The sequence below is a fragment of the Heteronotia binoei genome, chromosome 17 (genome assembly GCF_032191835.1).
Source record: "Heteronotia binoei isolate CCM8104 ecotype False Entrance Well chromosome 17, APGP_CSIRO_Hbin_v1, whole genome shotgun sequence".
NCBI lineage: Eukaryota > Metazoa > Chordata > Lepidosauria > Squamata > Gekkonidae > Heteronotia > Heteronotia binoei.
In genome coordinates this window covers 17,413,222-17,435,263 of record NC_083239.1, presented here as the reverse complement: position 1 = coordinate 17,435,263, position 22,042 = coordinate 17,413,222, and the positions used below count along the sequence as shown (strand labels likewise).

The following is a 22,042-nucleotide window of genomic DNA, read 5'->3' as shown; positions in this document are numbered from 1 at the left end:
AGTCCTGGAGATATATCAGTCCTTGGCCATTAAGATGGCCATTACCTACCAATGACCACCATAACAAAATTCCAGTCCAGTGGTACCTTTAAGACCAGATATTGGTGTATCTGAAGAAGTGTGCATACACATGAAAGCTTATACCTTGAATAAAACTTCATTGGTCTTTAAAGGTACCACTAGAGTTGAATTTTGTTCTCTTGCTTCAGACCAACACGACTACCCACCTGGATCTGTCTTCAATGATCACCATGTTTAAGTGTACTGGTGAGTAACTCTCCAGAGCACATGGGCTCTTTCACCCTGGAAAATGTTTTGGGTGAGATTTTGAACAGCTGAAAATATTGACACTCAGTCGCTGTGATGTACGTTCACACTAATGTCATGTGCCAAATATAAAAGTCATTTTGAGCATCTCTTGTGCAAGCAGACCTGGAGATAGCTTTTCCCAGCTCTTTCTTGCTCCTTAAATCAGACTGCAGGGACGTTTGAAGCCTCAGTACTGGATTCTTAACTCTTTGGAAATTATTCTCTTAAAGGCATGGGAGGATCCTGTCTCATTTCTTTTTAACCTTAACACGTTTCCATCTAGGGTGAAGAAGGCCCAAGGGGACCCCCAGGTCAGGCTGGTGAGAAGGGAGATCTTGTAAGTAAAATGCCTCATGGAGTCATTTAAGAAATCTTCAAGAGGGAAGCAGCTCCATGTTGGTAGAAACCTCATTCATTTTAATTGTGTTTGTAACCCAAGTCATCCCAAAGGTGATGTCAAATCCACACTCATTGCTTAAATCTTCTTTGGCCTGGTCCTCAGCCCCCTCAATAGCCAATTTGAATAACATCTGCTTCCAGAAGACACCTTGGTTTGAGTATTGGCAAGAGCCTTAGAGATAGGATTCCAGAGTGGAAGGTTTGCCTGCAGGCCTTTGTGGGTCCTGATATGGTAAGATTTAGAAGTTATTCCTGGCCAACCTTCAAGTGGTAGAGCATCTGCTTGGCGTGCAGATAATCCCTGGTTCTATCTCCATCATCTCCAGTCAAAGATCAAGTAGGGGATGGGAAAGATCTCCACCTTGACCCTGGGAAGCCACTGCCAGTCTTAGTAGACAGCAGGGTTCCCTCTAAGCTGAGTTAGCATGAGCTAGCTCACAGATTTTTAGCCTCCAGCTTACACATTTTTGTCTTAGCTCAGGAAAGATGACTCCAGAGCACACTAATTTATGCAGGAGCTCACAACTTGAATGTCAGTAACTCACAGCTTTAATGCCAGTAGCTCACAAAGTGGAATTTTTGCTCACAAGACTTTGCAGCTTAGAGGGAATGTTGGTAGACAGTACTGAACTTGATGAGCCAGTGGTCTGATTCAGTACAAGGCAGCTTCTTGTGTTCCTGTGTTCATGATCAGGAATGAGACCAACTGTTGTGAGCTGTTGCAATTTAATTTGTATGTCCTCAATTCAAGTTCCACTTCTCCTATGTGAGCAATGAACCGGCAATTCTTCCTTTCTTTTCGCATCATTATCTGTTCTTAGTGCCAGGTCATTCCGATAAATGTGTGTGCGTTTCTTCCAGTCAAATGTATGCATGTTTGTGTGTGTCAATTATGCATCACTGGTGAAAAAGGACTCATGTGTCGAAATGCCATAAAATAAGCAAAGGAATACTTAAGGGCAAGCATGAAAATGAAGCAGGCCAAATTCAGCAATTGCAGCACCCTGTGAAATCAGAAAGAAAATAAAAATGTCCAGACTGGCTGATCTCAAGTCAAGATAAAATGCAAAAAAAGGTTTATAATCCAATCCTATACAGAGTTATATCCCTTGGACTGGGGCCATGACACAGTTGTAGAGCATCTCCTTGGCATCCAGAAAGTTCCATGTTCAGTCTCTGGCATCTAGAGTGAAAGGATATGGCAGTAGGTGATGTGAAAGGCCTTTGCCTGAGACCCTTAAGGGCCATCACTATTCTGAGTAGACAATATTGACCTCGATGGACCATTAAAGGAAAGGTGCATGCAAAGAAAGCTAAACATTTCAGACCTGCACAACTCATGAGATGCCAAGCTGAACACAACTGCCAGGAACATAAACCCCACCCCCTTGTTTTGCCATACCAGCCAGGAAGCAAACAGAATGATCAAGCCAGTGGTCTGATTCAGGATAAGGCAGCTTCATGTGTTCTATGCCTTTTCTTCAAAGTCAATGGGTTTAGAAGGGTGTAACTGTTTAAGGTGCATTGTTATATATTTTGGGCATGGCGCCCTTAAAGCTTTATAGCTCATCATCAGCACCTTTCATTGAACTCGGGACTAGTTCACCAGCAGTAGTGTACTCATAGCATGCACTCCTGGCACCCAGGGGTGGAATTCTAGCAGGAGCTCCTTTGAATATTAGGTCACACCCCATGATGTAGCCCAAGAGCTTACAAAAAAGAGCCTTGTAAGCTCTTGGAGGGTTGGATACATCTGGGGTGTGTGGCCTAATATGCAAAGGAGTTCCTGCTAGAATTCCACCCCTGCAGGCACCCATTCCTATCTCAAGGCAGGTTCCAGCTGAAACATCCCAGCAGCAATCGAAGGTGGCTTTCTGTCAATGATGTTGTGTTAGATGCAGTCCTACCAGTGTTGGGTGTTTTCTGCTGAGTCCTTGTTACATTTCCCTTTTGTGTGTGAAAGGCATGCAGATCACCACTGGCTTGATCATTCTGTTTGCTTCCTGCCTGGTATGGCAAAACAAGGGGGTGGGGTTTATGTTCCTGGCAGTTGTGTTCAGCTTGGCATCTCATGAGTTGTGCAGGTCTGAAATGTTTAGCTTTCTTTGCATGCACCTTTCCTTTAATGGTCAACTTATTTGACTTAAGGTCTCAAGTTAGACCACACTAAATTATTTTTCTTTATTAATTTATTTTATTATTATTATCATTAGTATTATTATAACACACACACACACATTTTAAATGTGTCTCATTTCAGAGCCGTGGGGGTATGGAAGTTCATTTAAAACTAGGCCTCATAGGGACTAGCAGCTTGGCCCTTGGAGTTAGCTACTCAGGCTTCATGTTTCTGTCTGGTCTTCTCCAGCTGTGTTAGCAACTATCTTCTCTGACCCTTTCCCTGCATTGTGGGTATCTTCCAAGAATGCTGTTCCCTCTCCTTTAATTTCATTAGAGCCAACAGCAGTGGCTTCTGGTGTGCCCACCACTGTGCCTCACTCCCTTGTTAACTTGGTCATTGTCAAAGCCAAGAAATGTTTTGACTTGAATGCCATGCACAATGGATTAGTGGATTCCAGCCCTCTGCTGTGACCATGGGAGGGAAGAACTGTTGTCCCAAAACACATTATGAATTAAGCTTTGGAGGTTTATATGCTTGCATCTCTCCCCCCCTCACCCCCCCAGAGCAAGATGAAGCCAGACAGATGGGGAGGCGCGGTCAAGAGTATTTGGATTAACTTCAGAAGTGACATTCATAATGCCTGTGATTTCTTGGCTGGACATTTCCAAACATTCTTGTATACTGAAGAGCACAAGTGGGTTCATTTAGCCTCTATATTCTGGCAAGATAGTCAGTCTGGTCAAGTGGTTTGTACATTCTTACCTTCCATCCCAGATCAGAACTTCAACACATATGAACACAGGAAACTGCCTGATACTGAATCAGACCCTTGGTCCATCAAGGTCAATATTGTCTACTCAGACTGGCAGTAGCGCTCCAGAGTCTCAGGCAGAGGTCTTTTGCATCACTTAGTGCCAGATCCTTTAACTGGAATTGAACCTGGGACCTTCTGTCTGCCAAGCAGGTCCTCTGCCTTTGAACCACAGCTCCCCTAGCCTACGAACAGTCTTGCTGGGTCAGACCAAGCCTCCTTCAGTCTTGCACTCTGTTTCCAGCTGTGTCAGCCAGACTCTTTTGGAAGCTTAGTAGCAGGGCATGAAGATAACTGCTTTTTTGTGTTTCATGCCTCTGGCTTCTGTCATTCAGAGATGAAAATGGAGACTCCCTGTTAGCTATCATGACTTATAGCTGTTAATGGTGGCAGTGGTGTCCTGCTGGATCAGTCCACTGGTTCATCTAGTCCAGCATCCTGTTTCATACAGTAGCCAACCATGTGCCCTGTGGGGCCAACAAACTGGGCAGAGAGGCCAAGGGATTCAGACGTATGCTGCAGAGAGGCCAAGAGCTCTGGGATTCAGATGTATGCTGCCTCTCTATAGGGAAGTTCCCTTTTGCTGCCTGAGATAGTGGCCACTGATGGACCATCTATGACAGTGGCCACTGGTAGAGTATCAAATTTTCAGCAACCAGTCTTCAATTTCTATACAATTTGAACTCTGTAGACCCCACTGAAGACTGATGCAGCCCTTCCCTCCTTGCCTCTGCCAGTCAAGAGCCATTCTTTGATTTCCATCCAATTAAACCTATTGTTTTGAGTTTTGGGGAGATGAGAGCTCAGGTCGTGCAGAAACCATAGCCATGTGCTGTGCTGGTTTTTATGCAGTTCTTACCTTTGTCCTTTCCTAGGGTGCTCGTGGCATCAGAGGCCCCCAGGGAGTAATGGGACCTAAAGGGGGAAATGTAAGTATCACCTCTTTCTTAGTTCCGTTTCACAGCCCCATGGGATTCTGGGAGAAACATGTCAGGAGTTTACCATGCCCTCCTGGTTCACCCTGTTTACAAATGAATCCACTAATCCATTTGTTTACTTGGTTTATCTTCCTCCTCATTTTGTAGGGTCTTCCTGGGATTGATGGCAAAGATGGCACTCCGGGGATCCCTGGGGTGAAGGTAAGAAGACATGTGCTTGAAGTACAAGAAAAACAAGTATAAAACAATATGTCCCTGCCATTTCAGTCCATGGCATCATTCAAATTTGTCTCTTGCTCAAACTTTTGCGCTTCCACCCTCTCCTTCATCTCTTTCACATAACCAAGGATCCCCAGCCACCATCTGACTATGCAATGAATGAAAGAACCATAATAGGGAGCAGACTTCATGGGAGACAAAAGATGGTGGGAGTGGGCTGAGGATGAAAAGTCCCAAAGGTGCAGTTTTGAGAAAGTAAAACAAATTTATTTTCAGAATTTCCGTTGCATGAAAAGAGAAGTGCAGCCTGAATAGCTCAGACCAGCTCAGTCTTGCCAGAGTTTAACAGCTAAGCTAAGAAGAATCAGCCATGGATAGTACTTAGATGGGAAACCAGCAAGAAAGGCAAGGGTTGCTGCACAGAGGAAGGCAATGGCAAACCACCTCTGCTCATCACTGGCCCATGAGTTAGTTATAACTTGATGGGACTTAATTATATTGTATTTTTATTAAAAGATAAAAAGCAGAAAGCTCCTAAAATGGGAAACAGTATATATATATATATATATATATATATATATATATATATATATATATATATATATATATATATATATATATATATATATATATATATATAAAGCATTTCAGATATTTTTCTTCAACTACCTGGCTAGTGATTTAGGCTGATGGGGATTGCTCAGAACTTCTTTGGTTGCAAAACTCTTAAAACAAAGAAACAGAAAGTTTGCCCCAAGAACTGGCAAGACAATAAAGGGCTGTGCCAGTCACAGGAGAGAAAAAATAGGGCCAAGACCGATGGAGCAAAATCAGGTATATTTTATTAGTCACATTTCCAAATATTCCCTATGCTTTTTGCCAGCAGGCTTTGTCAGGGGAATCTGTTTGTCTTGCATGCATTCTTCAAAAAGAATAAAAGATCAGTAGGATGGATTCTATGGTATAATACCCCACTGAAGTCCCTTCCACCCCACTTTCTCCTAGCTATACACCCAAATCTCTAGAAGTTTCCCAGTCTGGAGCTGGCAGTCCTAAGCAACAGCATCCCTTTTGGTTGCTAGTAAGACTGTGTTTGTTTCATAATTTGTTGTCTTCAAGTAATGGTTTTCCTTGTTCCAACCTACAGGGGAGTGCTGGACAGCTGGGCCTTCCTGGGCCACCTGGCCACCGAGGATTAGCTGTAAGTATTATATCCTTTCCCATAAGAATAATGTAACCTGTAACTATTACATCCTTTCCCATCAAAGCCAGTCATGAAATTAAGTTTGCTACCTTCCCCATTTCCAAACCCAGCCCAGTTGATTGCTCCTGTGGTAGAAGACTCTCTATCATGTTTATCATGAGCCAGAAGACACTTCTCCTGTGTGGCTTAAGTGTCAAACAAAGTCCAAGGAGACCTGAATTCAAATCTGCACTTGCCAGGAGGATCAAAGTGTGACCTTGGGCCTGTCAGATTTTCAGTCTAACCAACCTCACAGGGTTGTAGTGAGGATAAAATGAAGGACAAGGAACTCAGCCTGTGTGGCTCTGAGCTCCTTTAAGGAAGGGTGGGATGAAAATGTAACTTGTAAAATAAAACACCAAGCAGAGCTCAACAGTGGTCCCACTAGCTCAGCATCCCTGCCACCAACTATTGAGGTAGTGTCAACGTCCTTCCATGAGAAGAAACATTCATTCCCAGTCTGTGTCTTGCCAAAAGCCCTTCCCAAACCAGAACAGAAATAGATGCTTTGTACACAACCAATGTGGTGGGTTTTTCTTGTTTTCTTTTAGGGTTTGCCAGGCACACCGGGAACCAAAGGTGGCCCAGGGCAGAAGGTAAACCAGATTTTTTGAGTTTAAATATCCTGTTTCTTTTTGTTTGTAAAACATAGGTTGGGAACAGGTTGGGAAGGCTCAGTGTCTTGAATTCTGTCCCCCTCTCTCTCCCCACTCACAGGGTGAACCAGGAGGGCGTGGTCTGCCAGGTTCCTCTGGGACACCTGGGAAAATTGTAAGTATAAGTGCATACTTTCCTTTATTGCACTGTGTTTTCACCAGCACAGTCCTTTAGTGTAGAGAGAGCCAGTTGGGTGTAGTGGTGAAGTGTATGAACTCTTATCTGAGAGAACTGGGTTTGATTCCCCACTCCTCCACTTGGACTGTGATATTAAAATAGCCCAGTGTGAATGGGCAGTACTAACCACTTCCTTCACTAGAAGCTGCTTGGCTGGAAACAAACAAGACAGCCTGGTCCTGCTTTCTGTTTGTCTGCTGTGAATTCTTATTGCTCCCTTACCCTGAGGGGCCTCCTCTGGTTTACAGCAGATTTCGACACAAATTACAAAAAGTTTTTGGGTTAGGGAGAATCACTCTTAATGGTGCAGCTTTCTTTTTGGACCTGCAGGAGGCAGCATTGCACCATGAAATCCTAGAGTCACGCACCACGGATTGTCCCATGGCTCCTCAAAGAATTAACCCATTTGATGACTGTCACGCCATAATCACCTCCTGTGCTACAGAACACTGTGCTGTTTTGACTATCGCAGACTGACAAAATTACTTTTTCAGAAAAAAAATCCCCCTTATAATGAGATCTCTGCTTTCCCCCCCGCCCTAGGGTGAGCCTGGACCACGAGGGGAAGTGGGCCCCCAAGGGGTTCCTGGTGTGAAGGTAAGTCCTGAATAATGCCTTCTAAGACAGGGGTGATAATTGAGTTCTTAAGGAGAGGGACATTTTCTTTTTTTAAAATGGCATGTGTGCGACAGAAAGGTGGATTTAGTTTGCTCATTAAATTGTTCAAATCATTCCAGTGGTTTTTTAAAAAGCTTTTGAGGATGAGCTGCTTTCTTCCTGGCAAAGTTTTTGCTACAAATTCTTCCCTTTCAGGTCTGGGACATTTATGTGATCCTGTCCCAAGCAGGACTGCCAGACTGAGAAACCCTTGGGAGTGGTGCCTGGGGAAGATGGAGCTGGGGCAAGGGGAGGGTGTTCTGTGGGGATGTGAAGGCACAGTCTTTTCTCCAAAGCTGCCATTTCCTCCAGGGGAACAGATTTCTTTAGTCTGAAGATGAATTCAACTTTTATGAGAACTCCAGGCCCCACCTGGGGGTTGGCAACTCTAGGTTCCTCAACAGCATGGCCATTAGAGGCCATTGATGTAAGTGACCCAGGAAGAGCCAGCCATTCTCTTCTCCTCCATTTCTACAATTTATTTATTGACCTGCTTACCCTTCCTTTTGACAGGGCGATCGTGGTGAGAGGGGCCCGGTGGGTATTCCAGGGCCACAGGGGAAAGTGGTGAGTATATATGAGTCTGGAGTTCTTTCATCCAGTGGGACTGTTCTACCTTTTCCATCCTTCTCTAATATCCATTTATTATTCTGCAGTTTCTTCATGTGTTCTTCTGCCTGTCCTGTACCTTCCTTCTCCCTATGGATTACCCAGTTGACTGATTCCTAAAATTGGAGCTTTGCCACAGTTCTAACACATGCAATTAGGCTTCCAGCATCCAGATGCTGAGCAGAAGCTTGGTCCTCTGAATATGTGAGCCTGCAAGGCTTTCTTTCTGAAGGCCCACCTTTCCCAAAGGTCTGATATCCGAGGCTTGCCTTTTCAAAATTAAAATGGGAGGAATAACGTTTACCTTTTAAAAATTTTCAAGAGCAAGAACTAATGGCATGAGAAGGAGTCGGCCTTCTGTGTTTTGCATGAGTCCCTATTTCTGAGTGCCTTCAAATTGGTAGGTGGCAAGAGCAAGGATTTATGCATAGATGCAACAGATAGCCTCCTCTGAAGGACATTAATTCTGCTGCATCCTTGCATGGAAAGTGTAGAAATGATTCAGTTGTATTTTCAGAGTTAACCAAAATTACATACCCTTTGCCCAGGTCACTGGGTAGGAGACAAAACCAGAGATGAAGGGTGGGTGGGTCATGCAGAGTATGTTAGGCTGTCTGCTCTGGCAGTGGACTTGCTCTTTCACTTACTAGGAAAGTTCCTGGTGGGCCATTGTGGAGAAATGCCATTTTGGCTGGTCTTTCCCTGGAAGTTGGCTGGAGGAGTCTCTCAAACTGGAGGCAGGCTTTGGGGCTAGTCTCTTCCTCCTCCCCCCCTCCCCTCCTGTCTGGGAACAGCAATTCTGAGCAGACCTCCTAGAGAGACAGGAAGTCTGTCAGGCTGGTCTCCAGAATGCTGCAAGAAGGTAAACCAGTTCCGGGGTGGGAATTGGATTTTATATTGAAGATTTTGGGCGGGAAAGCCCTCAGTTAAAAGTTGTCAGGGGAAACTGAGAGTTCAGTTTGAGTTTAGTCAGTTGGGTTGGTGGGTCTGTCCGTTCTGGATGGTATGGCCAGGGCAAGTATATATTAGGGAAAGAAGGAGAGTTTTTCCCTACTTTGATTTATTTCTTCTGTTCACTATTTAAAAATGCCTGTATATAGTTATAAATTTTAAATAAATATTTTGTCTTTTTAAAAGGTGGTCCCTCTGTACCACATAGTTCCCCCAACCGCTTTAGACTATGGTACTGCAAGAGGGGAGTTCAGGGAAGGGGGAAGGCATACAGTTGGCAAGGGTGCCAATCCTCCAGTTTCATTACCCCCATATTTCAGAAGGGATGGGTAGAAGCTGAGGCTGTGAGAGACATAGCAGACTGGCCATCTAGGATGCGGTCACACGTCACATTAAAAGCAGGCATGTAGCGCTCAGATTTGAACCACTGAATATTGATTGGGCCGATCAGATGAGCATCCAAGAATGCGACCCATCCTGTAGTTGAGCGATCAGACATCCAGTGTTATTGCCATGTTCTCAGGGTGCAGGAAGGCAGGAGTCCAAAGCCAGTCCAAGGTCAAAGTCCAGGAAGTCAAGCAGGAGCCAAGTCACCAATGCAGAATCACAAACCGGAATCAGAAGTCAATGTCCAAAAGCCAAAAGGTCAGGTGCCAAGGAAATCAAGCAGGTCAGGATCAGGAATCAGGAAGGAGCGTGGATGCAAGCCAGAGAATAGACTTGTTGCTTCCACAAGGTTACCAGGTCCTGAGTGGGAGCTATATAGGAGCCTCAATCAGCCTGCTCTCTGGGTGGCAGTGACTCTGCTAGAAGGACTGAGAGATATGAAGCATCAGCGTGCCTCATGTCTTTGCTCTGGAAGTTCTTTCTGGAGCCTGCTTCGAATTCTTGAGATGGGAGGAGGAGAGCTTGGAGGAAATTGATCATCAACAGCTGACACTGGTGCCAGGAGAGTTATTGATGGGCCAGCTGCTGTTTGTTCAGCTAAGGAACTGACTGGCAACTCTTCCAGATCTATTAACCCTTCCAGCTCCCCCTCATCAGGGCTCATGACACTATCCTCGCCGCAGGCTCCCCCCCAACAGATGGCCCAGGCTGGTCAGGGTAGGCCATGTGGAACTGCTGCACGAGGTCAGGGGCGTGTAGGATGTCCGCGTGTTCCATGAACGGTCCTCGGGTCCATAGCCTTCCAGTCCACGAGGTACTGGAGGTCCCCGCAGTGGATTTGGGAGTCCAGGAGCTGGTGGACCTTGTCATCGACCAGGACAGGTGGAGGCGGCGCTGGAGGCGGCGGTCGGATGGAATCCGGTGGTGTAGCAGGAACAAGGAGGGACGGGTGGAAGACTGGGTGGTTGTGGAGGATGGCCGGAAGCTGTAGCCAGAAAGCAACGGGGTTGATTTGGTCTGTGACCAGGTAAGGCCCCGCAAAGTGAGGGTCCAGCTTATGAGACTGGCCAGGCCGACGCAAGTAATGTGGTCCCCGGGCTTCAGTGGGGGCCCCACCTGTCGCTTTCGGTTGGCGGCTTTCTTGTAGGCCTCTTTAGCCTGTTGGAGCTGCTCTCGGAGCAAGTCCTGGAGAGCCCGGAGTTCTTGCAGGTGCGCATCAGCAGCAGGGACTGCTGTGGGGGGCAGAACTGCGGGGAAGAAGCGAGGGTGGTACCCATAGGGGGGTGCAAACAGGGTCTGTTGCATGGACACATGTATGGCGTTGTTATAGGCAAACTCGGCCAGGGGTAGCAAGGCGGCCCAGTCATCCTGCTGGTAGCTGGTGTAGCAATGCAGGTATTGTTCCATTGTGGCGTTGGTGCATTCGGTCTGCCCATCTGTTTGGGGATGGTAAGCTGAGGAGAAATGCACCTGGGTGCCTAAGCTGGAGTGCAGGGCTTGCCAGAATTGGGAGGTGAACTGGGGGCCTCAGTGTGAGATCAAGTGTGCCAGGAGTCTGTGCAGGCGAAAGATGCACTGGAGGTAGAGCTGGGCTGTTTCAGGAGCTGTGGGTGGCTTGGGACATGGAACAAAGTGAGCCATCTTTGTGAAGAGGTCCACCATCACCAGGATGCAAGTGTGCCCCTTGGACCTGGGGAGCTCGGTGATTAAGTCCACCGAGACAGTGTCTCAGGGTCCTGCAGTCATGGGTAGGGAATGCAAAAGCCCTGGGGGCTTGGCTGGTACATCCTTGGCTTGCTGGCAGATCCCACAGGAACCAACATAGCGGGCCACATCGGCACGGGCGCAAGGCCACTAGAATTCCCGCATGAGCAGGTGCAGGGTCTTGTGTTGGCCGAAGTGCCCCGCAGGAGAGGAGTCGTGGGTCTGGCAGAGCAGATAGGCATGGAGGGGCCCCGGAGGCACATATAGGCACCCACAGTGCAGGAGGAAACCTTGACAGATAGAGAGGTCCCCGGCTGGGCTGTCTTGCACTTCCAGGAGGCATTGCTGAGCCCAGGGGTCTTGGGCCTGGCTGACCTGGACTTCTGCAGCCATGGTTGGGTGAGTCGTGGTGGCAGCGAAGACCAAGGGTGAAAGGATGAGCCCAGTTGGGATCTCCTCCGTTAGAGGTGCAGTGTACTCCAGTTTTCAGGACAGGGCGTCTGCTTTCCGGTTCTGGTTCTATGGGATGTAGGTGATCCGGAAGTCAAACTGGGAAAAGAAGAGGGACCACCGGATCTGACGCTGGGTGAGGTGTTGAGCAGTTTGTAGATGTTCTAGGTTCTGGTGGTCAGTCAGGACCTGGACAGGGTGGTGGGCCCCTTCAAGGTGATGCCTCCAAACCTCGAAGGCGGTCTTAATGGCCAGAAGTTCCCGCTCCCAGAAGGTGTAGTTGCGCTCTGCGGGCATCAGCTGCCGCGAGTAGTATACGCAGGGTTGGAGCGGCTGGGAGGGTTCCTCCTGCTGGGATAGCACTGCGCCAAGGGCCACGCTGGAAGCATTGGTCCTCTATGGTGAATGGCAGCTGCGGGTCTGGGTAACACAGGAGTGGCTTAGTGGTGAAGCAGGTTTTCAGGGTTGTGAAGGCATGGTCTGCCTTTGGAGTCCAGTGAAATGGCTCTTTTGGCTGGAGGAGCTGGGTCAGAGGCGTGGTTATGTTGGCATAGGCAGGGATGAACTGGCAGTAATAATTGGAAAAGCCAAGGAACTGCTGTACATCCTTGTGGTTCCGCAGCATCTGCCAGGTCAGGATCGCCTTGACTTTGTTCAGGTCCATCCAAGTCCCATGGGGTGAGACGATGTGGCCAAGGAACTCGACTGCTGTTAAGTCAAAGGCACACTTCTCTAGCTTGGCATAGAGATCATGCTCGTTCAGGCATTGCAGGACCTGGTGGACGTACCCTGCGTGCTGGGTGGGGCTTTGGGAATAAATTAAAATGTCATCTAAATAAATGATCACAAAGCGGTCGAGCAGGTCGTGAAAGATGTCGTTCATCAGCCTTTGGAAGATGGCGGGGGCATTGGTCAGGCTAAAGGGCATCACGAGATACTCATACTGACCATAGTGGGTTCCAAAAGCCGTCTTCCATTCATCTCCTGCGCGGATCCGCACCAAGTTGTACATGCCCCGGAGGTCCAGCTTGGTATAGACCTGGGCTCCCTTAAGGCGATCCAGTAGTTCTGGGATCAGTGGCAATGGGTAGTGGTCCCAGATGGTGATTTTGTTCAGGGCCTGGTAGGCATTGCAGGGCTGGAGCTTGCCGCCTTTCTTCTTGACAAAGAGAACAGGGGTGGACAGCGGGGACGTGGATGGCCGGATGAAATCCTGTTCCAGGTTTTTGGCGAGGAAGTCCCACAGGGCTGCTAGCTCTGGTTCGCCCATGGGGTAGAGCTGCCCCATGGGCAGGGGTGCCCTTGGTACCAAATCGATGGCGCAGCCATAAGGCCAGTGCGGGGGGAGCTGGCCGGCCCCCTTTTCGTCAAAGACATCAGCAAAGTCTGTGTAGGCAAGGGGAAGTAGAGGACCAGCAGCTGGGGCGGCAGCAGCCAAGGTGGCCGACTGGGCCTGATGAGGACCAGGGTCCTTGAAGCTCAGCTTTCCCTGTGCCCAGTTCACGAGGGGTTTGTGCTTTACGAGCCAGGAGAGTCCCAGAATGAGGGGAAAGCGGGGCATGCAAGCAACATCAAATTGTACTTGTTCGTGATGGTGTTGGATCTGGAGCGTGACAGGGTGGGTCTCCTGGGTCACCGGAGCGGAGAAGGCGCCCATCAATGGCTTCGACCAGGGTCGGGGTGTCTTTGTCCTGCACCAGGATCTGGTGTTGCTTCACAAAGGCCACGTCGACAAAGCAGCAGGCGGCCCTGGAGGGCTGCTAGCTCTGGTTCGCCCCATGGGCAGGGGTGCCCTTGGTACCTTGGAGCCAGCGCCCATCCGGCAAGCCGAGTGTGACTGGTACAAGGAACAGGTCCTGGCCGGTAACATAGGGTTCAGGGGACCCAGCTAGGTGCCCCAAGTCGGGGGGTCCACTCAGACGTGGGTCTGGACTTTTACTGGTGGCAGTGGCAGCTGAGGGCACTGCTTTGCGCTTGTCAGCAGCTTTCCAGGCGGCCATTGATGCGGAGACACAGCGTGATTAGGCCTTGCAAAGTGGCCAGTCGGTCTACTCATGCCAGCTCATCAAAGACTTTGTCAGCCAGCTCCTCCGTATACTGGTCCATGAGGGCAGCCTCATTCCAGGCCAGGTCTTGGGCCAGAAGCTTGAACTCAGTGGAGTACTGGGAAACTGAGTCTCTACCCTGCTTCAGGGTCCGGATCTTCTGATTGGCAGTGGCTACTTGCTGGGGGTTAGCAAAAGCCACCGTCACATGGTCCAGAAAGCCCTGGTAGTCAGTCAGCAGGGGCAATGGGGCTAGAAGCAAGGGGGTAGCCCATTTAGCTGCCTGCCCCTTTAAGAGTCTGACAATGAAGCATACCTTGGTCTTGTTGTTGGGGAAGTTTCTGGCACGTAATTCAGTATACATTTTGCACTGTGCCAGGAATGCAAGAAACTCCTCCACCATCCCAGCGAACTTCTCTGGGGGAAGCACTGGGCACTTGGGTGGGGCAGCGACAGTGCCTTGCTGCTGCTGTTGCAGGTGAGCCACCATTTGAGTGAGGTGCTGTACCTGAGTGAGCAAGGCTGCTAGCTGCCCAGAGCCTCTGCTTGCCTCCTCATCCATCTTGTGGAGTGAGTGTGTAGGTGGAAGCAATCTGTCACGTTCTCAGGGTGCAGGCAGGCAGGAGTCCAAAGCCGGTCCAAGATCAAAGTCCAGGAAGTTAAGCAGGAGCCAAGTCACCAATGCAGAATCACAAACCAGAATCAGAAGTCAACATCCAAAAGCCGAAAGGTCAGGGTGCCAAGGAAATCAAGCAGGTCAGGATTAGGAAGGAGTGTTGATGCAAGCCAGAGAATAGACTTGTTGCTTCTACAAGGTTACCAGGTCCTGGGTGGAAGCTATATAGGAGCCTCAATCAGCCTGCTCCCTGGGTGGCAGTGACTCTGCGAGAACTCAGGACTGAGAGATCTGAAGCACTGGCGTGCCTCATGTCTTTGCTCTGAAAGTTCTTTCTGGAGCCTGCTTCAAACTCTTGAGATGGGAGGAGGAGAGTTTGGAGGAGATTGATCATCAACAGCTGACACTGGTGCTTGGAGAGTGATTGATGGGCCAGCTGCTGTTTGTTCAGCTGAGGAACTGGCTGGCAACTCTTCCAGGTCTATTAACCCTTCCAGCTCCCCCTCATCAGGGCTCATGACAGTTATCATGCTCTTTTCTTGGAGCATGCGCGATTTGATTCCTGGGGGCGGGGGTCCATCTTACATGCTCCCAACCATTGAGAGGTGGGAAATCAAACGTTACTTCAGGGGAGGGGGGAAGTTCCAGGAATTAATGTTGCCGATTCAAACCAGGGGACTGCGTGGAACTACTTTCCTGGAAATTGGCAGTGACAATGATATCTGGAAATCCTCCACATTGAAAAAAAGATTTTTTTCCTGTTCTGAATAGTGGGATAACGCCCCCCCCCCCCGATCCTGTGTTGATCGGAGAAGCAGAAGCGTCAACTCATTCCCAGATGATCTGGCCATGCTCATGTCTGCTGGGGCTTTTTTAAAAAAAGGTGGGAGGGGCAGTAAACATCTCAAAGGACAGTATTGCACATGAGCTGTCCAAACAGGAAAAAAACGATTGTGTGCCACTTCTGTGAAAAAGGGCCAGACTTTCTGTGCTATTAAATTAGTGCAGCATTGATCTGGAGCAAGCCAGGATGACCCCAGATGACACTCGATTGCCAGATGTGGATGTCTGGATGAACATATTTAATCCATCAGTGAGACGGAGCTGTGTCACCACTAATGGTACGTCTGAACGCACCCCTAGTGAACTCATGTTAAAGGTGAGATTCAAACCAAGAGCTTCCTGACCAGGAAGTCTGCTGTTATTTAATTTCTTCCTTTCTACCAAGCTGCCTGGTACAAGGAACGGGTCCTGGCCGGTAACATAGGGTTCAGGGGACCCAGCTAGGTGCCCCAAGTCGGGGGGTCCAAGGCACTCAATGCATACCAGGCAGGCTTAGACACAATTCAGTGTCTGAAATTCAAGGTATCAGGTTTGTCTGTTTTCATACTGCTAAATTTGCAAATGTCAGTTCCCACAGTCCAAAAATTCTTCCAGGCCATTATCCCTTCCAAAGGATGCTGGCAGCCTGGAAGTTGTGTTCTAGTAATAGGATTGCCAGGCTTGGCAACCAGCAGGAAGATTGGGGCAGGCACAAAGGCGTGTTGTGATGTTGGCTATGTCAATTCCAGGTACCATAGACTTTCCAATGATTCCTAGAGTTATCTATTGTCACTTCCAGGTTGTACCCCAAAGCGATGTATCAGCGCAGAGGCCAGCAGCAACTTTTTTCTTTATTTTTTTCCTGCCACTACTTGGAATGGCGATAGGCAAAACAGAAGAATAGTGGGAGGCCACCTGCCATAGCTGGAGGCCTAGTAATCCTAGCTGATCTTGGAAAGGCAGCTGTAAGTCTGGGAAGGCCAGTTTCAGTCTCATTTTGGTCACTGGAGGATTTCCCTTCTTCTCACTTAGCTTGCTTATCAGCTACCAAGATTAGGGTTGCCAAGTCCCCTTGCTGTTGTGGTGGGCAGATTGGGGGGTGCTCTGGGGTAGTCAGGACATTGTGTGCAACACCTTAACACAATGATGTCACCTGGTAGTGATATCATTGTGTTAGCAATGGCATGTACATCACTCTGGTTTTGGGGCAAAACTCTGATTTTTTGCCTTCAAAACCATAGAGTTTGCCCCAAAACCAGAGTGTCACTGCACAACATCCTTGTTTGGGGTGGGAGTTCCCCTACGGGCCAGGTGGCTGGTGGCAAATCAAAGCCCCACAAAGCAGGGAACCCCTGCTGAAACCTGGGGGCTGACAACCCTAACCAAAATTTCATTTATTGCATTTATTTATTTTAAATGTTGAAACCTTACATTATTATCTTAGACTTGAAAGACTTGAACAAAGTTTCCCGTAACACAGCCAGAATTTGCACTGTGAAGATTTGGAGTGGCTTTTTCGGCTGGGACTGGGACGAGGGTTGTCGGCCATTTTCTTCCCAACCCTGCAGCCTTGGACATACCAAAGTGATGTTGTAGGTGAAGCTTTTCCCTGTGTGGAGATAAACTGATGGGAAAGGTTTCTGCTGCTTAATTTTATAGACTGTTGAGGACACAGGAGCAAGAAAATGGGGGACAGTTGGTGAGATACTTTCATATGCAAGACTGATGTGTTTAAATGCTAAAAACAGAGCAAGGCAGTCAATCACACAAGGGAGCACTGGTCCCCCCCCCCTCCAAAGGATTTATAATCATGAGCATTTCCATAAGATAGCCAGGATGTGAACTTGCCTAAGCTAGCCAATGAGTGGTGGGGTCAAAGATAAGCAGGAAGCAAAAGGTTCAGTGTCTTCCAAGAGCAGCCAAAGGGTCTTCAACATAAGGATGGATGTTTTCACATGGATTTCTGAGCACATCCAACGACTTTTGTGTTTTGAGGCTGGGAAGGAACAAACTTGCAAGCCTTCCCTGTTCCTTTGGGTTGGTCCCCAGAAGGTTGGAAAATCCCTGCTTTCAGCCAGAGTCATTCACATAACTGAGAACCTGAGGATCTGACCTTGGAGCTTGATGGCTTCTTCCCACCACCCCTTCTCTTTGGCCTGCTATGAGCTCACAGGTGGATGCCAGCTCATGGACAGAGTGCAGTCCCTGTGGCTGAAGTGTTGCGGCAGATTTATTTGCATAGACCTTCCCTTGTCTTTCAGAGAAGGAGAGGCCGTAAGAACCCCTTGACATCCCATCTGAAAATGAACAACCTGGTGCTAGCCAAAAGTTGCAGTTTTTTAAATGCGTGAACAACAAACCCCAGAGACCTTTGCAGAAGAAAGGTCTGCCTGGGAGGTGTCAGAGCAATCCCATTGTTTCTTCTGATCTGCTTTGTTCGCCCACACCGTGGTTAAGAGCGTGGACTCTTACCTGGGAGAACCGGGTTTGATTACCCACTCCTCCACTTGCAGCTGCTGGAATGGCCTTGGGTCAGCCATAGCTCTCACAGAGCTGTTCTTGAAAGGACAGCTTCTGTGAGAGGTCTCAAGCCCCCCTTCCTCACAGAGTGTCTGTTGTGGAGGAGGAAGGTAAAGGAGATTGTGAGCCATTCAGAGTGAAGGGACGGATATAGCCAATATCTTCTTCATCATCATCTTCTGTTCACATTAGAGAAAAATCAGTAGGCTGTGCCCTGTGGGCATCAGAAATATTTGTTGCCAAAACTCCTGGTACCTTAGCAAGACCTGTTCTTGACCATAATCACTTAGCGGTAGGAACTGCTGTCATGTTTGACTCTTGCTACTTTGAGGGTTGTTAATAGAGATAACAAGGCAAAGGGTGTTGGTCATCAGTACTGTGTAGCGATCAAAGCAATGCTGGGCAGGGACCTGAGTTTGAATTCTCCTTCTACCCTGACACTCACTGGGTGACCATGGGCCAGTCACTCTCTCCACCTAACCTAGGTGAAATGGAGTAGAGGAGAAGCATGTACATTGCCCTTGGCTCTTGGAAGAAAGGTGGCACACAGACATGACTGGCTGCATTGCTCTGTTCTTCTCCAGCCATTTGGTGCAAGGTGACTTCTTACTGTGTATCTCTCTCTTTGGTGGTGCTCAGACAGAATCCCTACCTGAAATCTCTCAGGTTGCCAGTTTGAGGTTTGCTGTGAATTCCAGTTCTGACTTAGTTGAATGTTTTTAAGGCATGGAGAAGCACTTAGATATCCCTTCAGTCACATAGTCTATATCAGGAGTTGCCAAATTTGCTTAACGAATAGCCACATAGAATAGATGCCAGATGTTTGAGAGCTGCATATGAATGTCAAATGAGGGAGGGAAGGAAGGAAGGAAGGAAGGAAGGAAGGAAGGAAGGAAGGAAGGAAGGAAGGAAGGAAGGAAGGAAGGAAGGAAGGAAGGAAGGAAGGAAGGAAGGAAAATAGATGGACAGGAGGTAGGGAGAGGTGGAAAGAAAACAACTTTTTAAATGCATTCTCCAAGCCACTGGCTGGCTTGGCTTGGAGAAGTGATTTAAAGAGACAAATACCTTCTCCAAGTCAGCTGATGGGGTGGTGGGGGCTTTGAGAGCCACACAATATGGGTGAAAGAGCCACACGTGGCTCCCAAGCCACAGTTTAGCCACCTCTGTCTATATGCTAACATGCAGCAAGCTGGCACATAACCTGTGACCAACCTTAGGGAGACTTGTGAAGGTGGCAGTTTCTGTGATTCACTTTCCTTGGCTTTACCAGAAAGATTCCCACCTGGGGAAGGCGCCTCTTGCCTGTGGTTCCTCTCTCCTTCTCAGGAGTTTTCTCTTTGTTCTTTTATTTGCAGGGTGCTAAAGGGGAGCAGGGCCCCCCAGGAATCCCAGGCCCACAAGGTCTTCCTGGAGTTAAAGGTGACAAGGTACCATCTTCGCATCAGTGACAACAAAGTAATGACATTAGATGACATGAAAGGAGAAACCCAGTATGGCTGGCAAGTCCAAGAGTCTCAAAAAAAGAGGAAACAAATCTGCAACTTGGGCAGGTTTGCAGAAATAGGCAACTTTTGCATAGATGGGATTAACCATCATAAGGTATCATTAGAAAGTATTAGTGCAGGATCAAAAAAAAAAAAAACCACTGAGGGGAGAGGTTTGATTCATAGGGCACTAGTGGCCAAAGTCAGGGTTGCATATTTTCCATGCTGAAATTGCTCAGGTTATTAACATTCTGTGCCAGGTTATGCAGCAAGGAAATATGAATACTGTGGTTTTTGTTTATACACACACACACACCCTGTGCCTGGTAGAAAGGGAATAGAATACAGTCTGAGAGCGGTCACTATAATGGATTACGCAACAAAAAATGCAAGCTAGTGACCAATTTACTAAGAAGTATATAGAAATCATTCCAAATGTCCAAAACATGTATATTCAAGTCCCAAAGTAGTGTGGTGACAAGCCAATCGATTAAGTACTTGTTTCTTTCCAGTCTTCATCAGACCTGGGACCACTAACAAAAGAAAATATTATACAAAAATATCAGAAGGACATTCAGACACCACCACCGGTGAAAATATATTTTTTCACTGGAAGAGGGTTGGCGGTGTCTGAATGTCCTTCTGATATTTTTTCACTGGAAGAGGGTTGGTGGTGTCTGAATGTCCTTCTGATATTTTTGTGTAATATTTTCTTTTGTTAGTGGTCCTAGGTCTGATGAAGACTGGAAAGAAATAAGTACTTAATCAATTGGCTTGTGACCACACTACTTTGAGACTTGAATATACATGTTTTGGACTATTGGACTGATTTCTACATACTTCTTAGTAAATTGGTCACTAGCTTGCATTTTTTGTTGTGGTAGAAAGGGGAGGCATAATTTTTTGAAATATCTTTGTGGCCTTAAAGGCTTGACACTTGCTTCACACACCAGCTACTTGCTGGGCAGAGAGTTTCCCCATGCTGAAGGGTGCCTGCTCCCACAGGGCTTACAGCCTGGATAGCAAACGTGGATCTTTGTGAGACTGGCGGCTGCGTTTCCTCCTTGGCATGATAGGCTTGACAAAATGGCCTCGTAGAAACTTGCATATGGTCTTGTAGTAAGATAGATTGAGACGGGTAGCTGTGTTAGTCTGTCTGTAGCAGTAGAAAAGAGCAAGAGTCCAGTCTCACCTTAAAGACTAACGAGCCTTGTGGCAGGGAATGAGCTTGTAATAAGTGCCACTTCTCCTAAATTGTCATATCTTTTTGTTCCAACATCTAGGGCTTCCCAGGGAAAATTGGGTCCAAAGGTGACATTGTAAGTATCCGTGCTTGCTTATTTTACTTTTTTGAAAAAAGTATATTTCTTTCTTTTTTGAGGTCAGCTGGCTTAGAATGACTGGAGAATTACCAGCTGCCCTGGGTGCTGTTTGTCCAAGCCTACTTGCTATCCTTTGCATTCCAGTGGTTCAGTGAGGAGCATAGCATGCTAAGCAGGTGTGCACCAGGATCAGCACCCTTGGGAGATCCATGTAAGCTCTGAAGGAATAGGGTTTGTTTTGTTTATTTATTTATGATTCAAATTTATATTCCAATCTCCCCACAAGCGGGCTCAGGGCAGATCACAACACAAGAATAAAAACATATAAGACATCAGTATAAGTAACATTTTTTAAAAACCCAATAAATTTACAGAACACAGGGTTTCCAGCTGGGATGATTGGTCTCCAGATTTTATAAATTGGGCTGCATGAGATGATACTTCAGTGTCAGCAAAGGGTGGGGTGGGGGCTAAGGTCTTTTTATATGCTTCAACCAAAGGCTGGCAGAACAGCTCCATTTTACAGGCCCTGCGGAAGGGTAGTAAATCCCACAAGGCCCTGATTCTGGCGAAGCAGGTTCCACCAGGTTGGGGCCAGGGCAGAGAAAGCCCTGGCCCTGGTTGAGGCTAAGTGGATGCCTTTTGGGCCAGGGACAACCAGAAGATCTTGTTCCTTAGAGCACCCGGCCCTCCCCGGCACCTATGAGGAGAGGCAGTCCCTCAGGTATGTTGGTCTCAGGCCACACAAGGCTTTAAAGGTCTGTACCTTGAAGCAGATCCAGTGCTCAACCAGTAGCCAGTGCAATTGGTGGTGCGCTGGCCAAATGTGCACCTGCAAAGGCAATGCCATCAACAGCTCCACTGCATTCTGCACCAGCTGGAGTTTCTGGGTCAGCCACAAGGGCAAGCCTGCATAGACTGAGTTACAGTAATCAAGTCTGGAAGTGACCATTGCATGGGTCACTGCAACCAAGTCCTGGGGAGAGAGGTAGGGTGCAAGTTGCCTAACCTGCCAAAGGTAATAAAAGGCAGATTTGGCCACCACAGTGACCTGGGCCTCCATAGAGAGTGAGGCATCCAAGACTACCCCCAGGCTTCTCACCTTCTGGGAAGGCACAAACACTGCATCATCCAGGATGGATAGTCCAGGTCCCAATCCAACTGCTCCCCAACTCAGGTACAGGACCTCCATCTTCACTTTATTGAGGAGTGTGTGTGTTGCAAATCTTAGTAGCCAGCAGGAGTTTCTATAAGCCAGAAAGAGTAATGTACAACATCCCAGATATCAGTTGTCAGGCTCAATTTTTAGGCCTTATTTGTTGTGGGGAACCTGGATAGGGATGTAATAAATAAATAGTATTTTATTCCTTTACTTGCAACATTTCCACAGTATAAACCTGAAACAAGACTAGACAAAACCCTGATGTTGGCCTTTAAAGCCTGATGTGATTTGGGGCCAGCTGATCTGTGGGTCCTTCTCCCCTAGGAGCCTTCCTCTCCTGCAGCCTTTCTCTGCCCTTGTCCTGCTTAAAGAGGGGAGACTGGAAGTAGGACTATCCCACATGAGGCCCGCCTGGCCCCATCACACCTTGGTTTATGG

At 47.7% G+C, this 22,042-nt stretch overlaps 1 protein-coding gene across 1 annotated transcript in view; it reads left to right on the top strand.

Moving 5' to 3' along the window:
• LOC132586220 (collagen alpha-2(IX) chain-like) overlaps positions 1-22,042 on the top strand; it is a 77,893-nt gene that overhangs the window by 40,283 nt on the left and 15,568 nt on the right. Inside the window, exons 16-25 of the mRNA XM_060258218.1 lie at positions 593-646; positions 4,517-4,570; positions 4,727-4,780; positions 5,946-5,999; positions 6,593-6,637; positions 6,759-6,812; positions 7,419-7,472; positions 8,046-8,099; positions 18,992-19,063; positions 20,404-20,439. Of these exons, the coding sequence (XP_060114201.1) occupies positions 593-646; positions 4,517-4,570; positions 4,727-4,780; positions 5,946-5,999; positions 6,593-6,637; positions 6,759-6,812; positions 7,419-7,472; positions 8,046-8,099; positions 18,992-19,063; positions 20,404-20,439 (531 nt within the window). The remainder of the gene's footprint in view (positions 1-592; positions 647-4,516; positions 4,571-4,726; positions 4,781-5,945; positions 6,000-6,592; positions 6,638-6,758; positions 6,813-7,418; positions 7,473-8,045; positions 8,100-18,991; positions 19,064-20,403; positions 20,440-22,042) is intronic.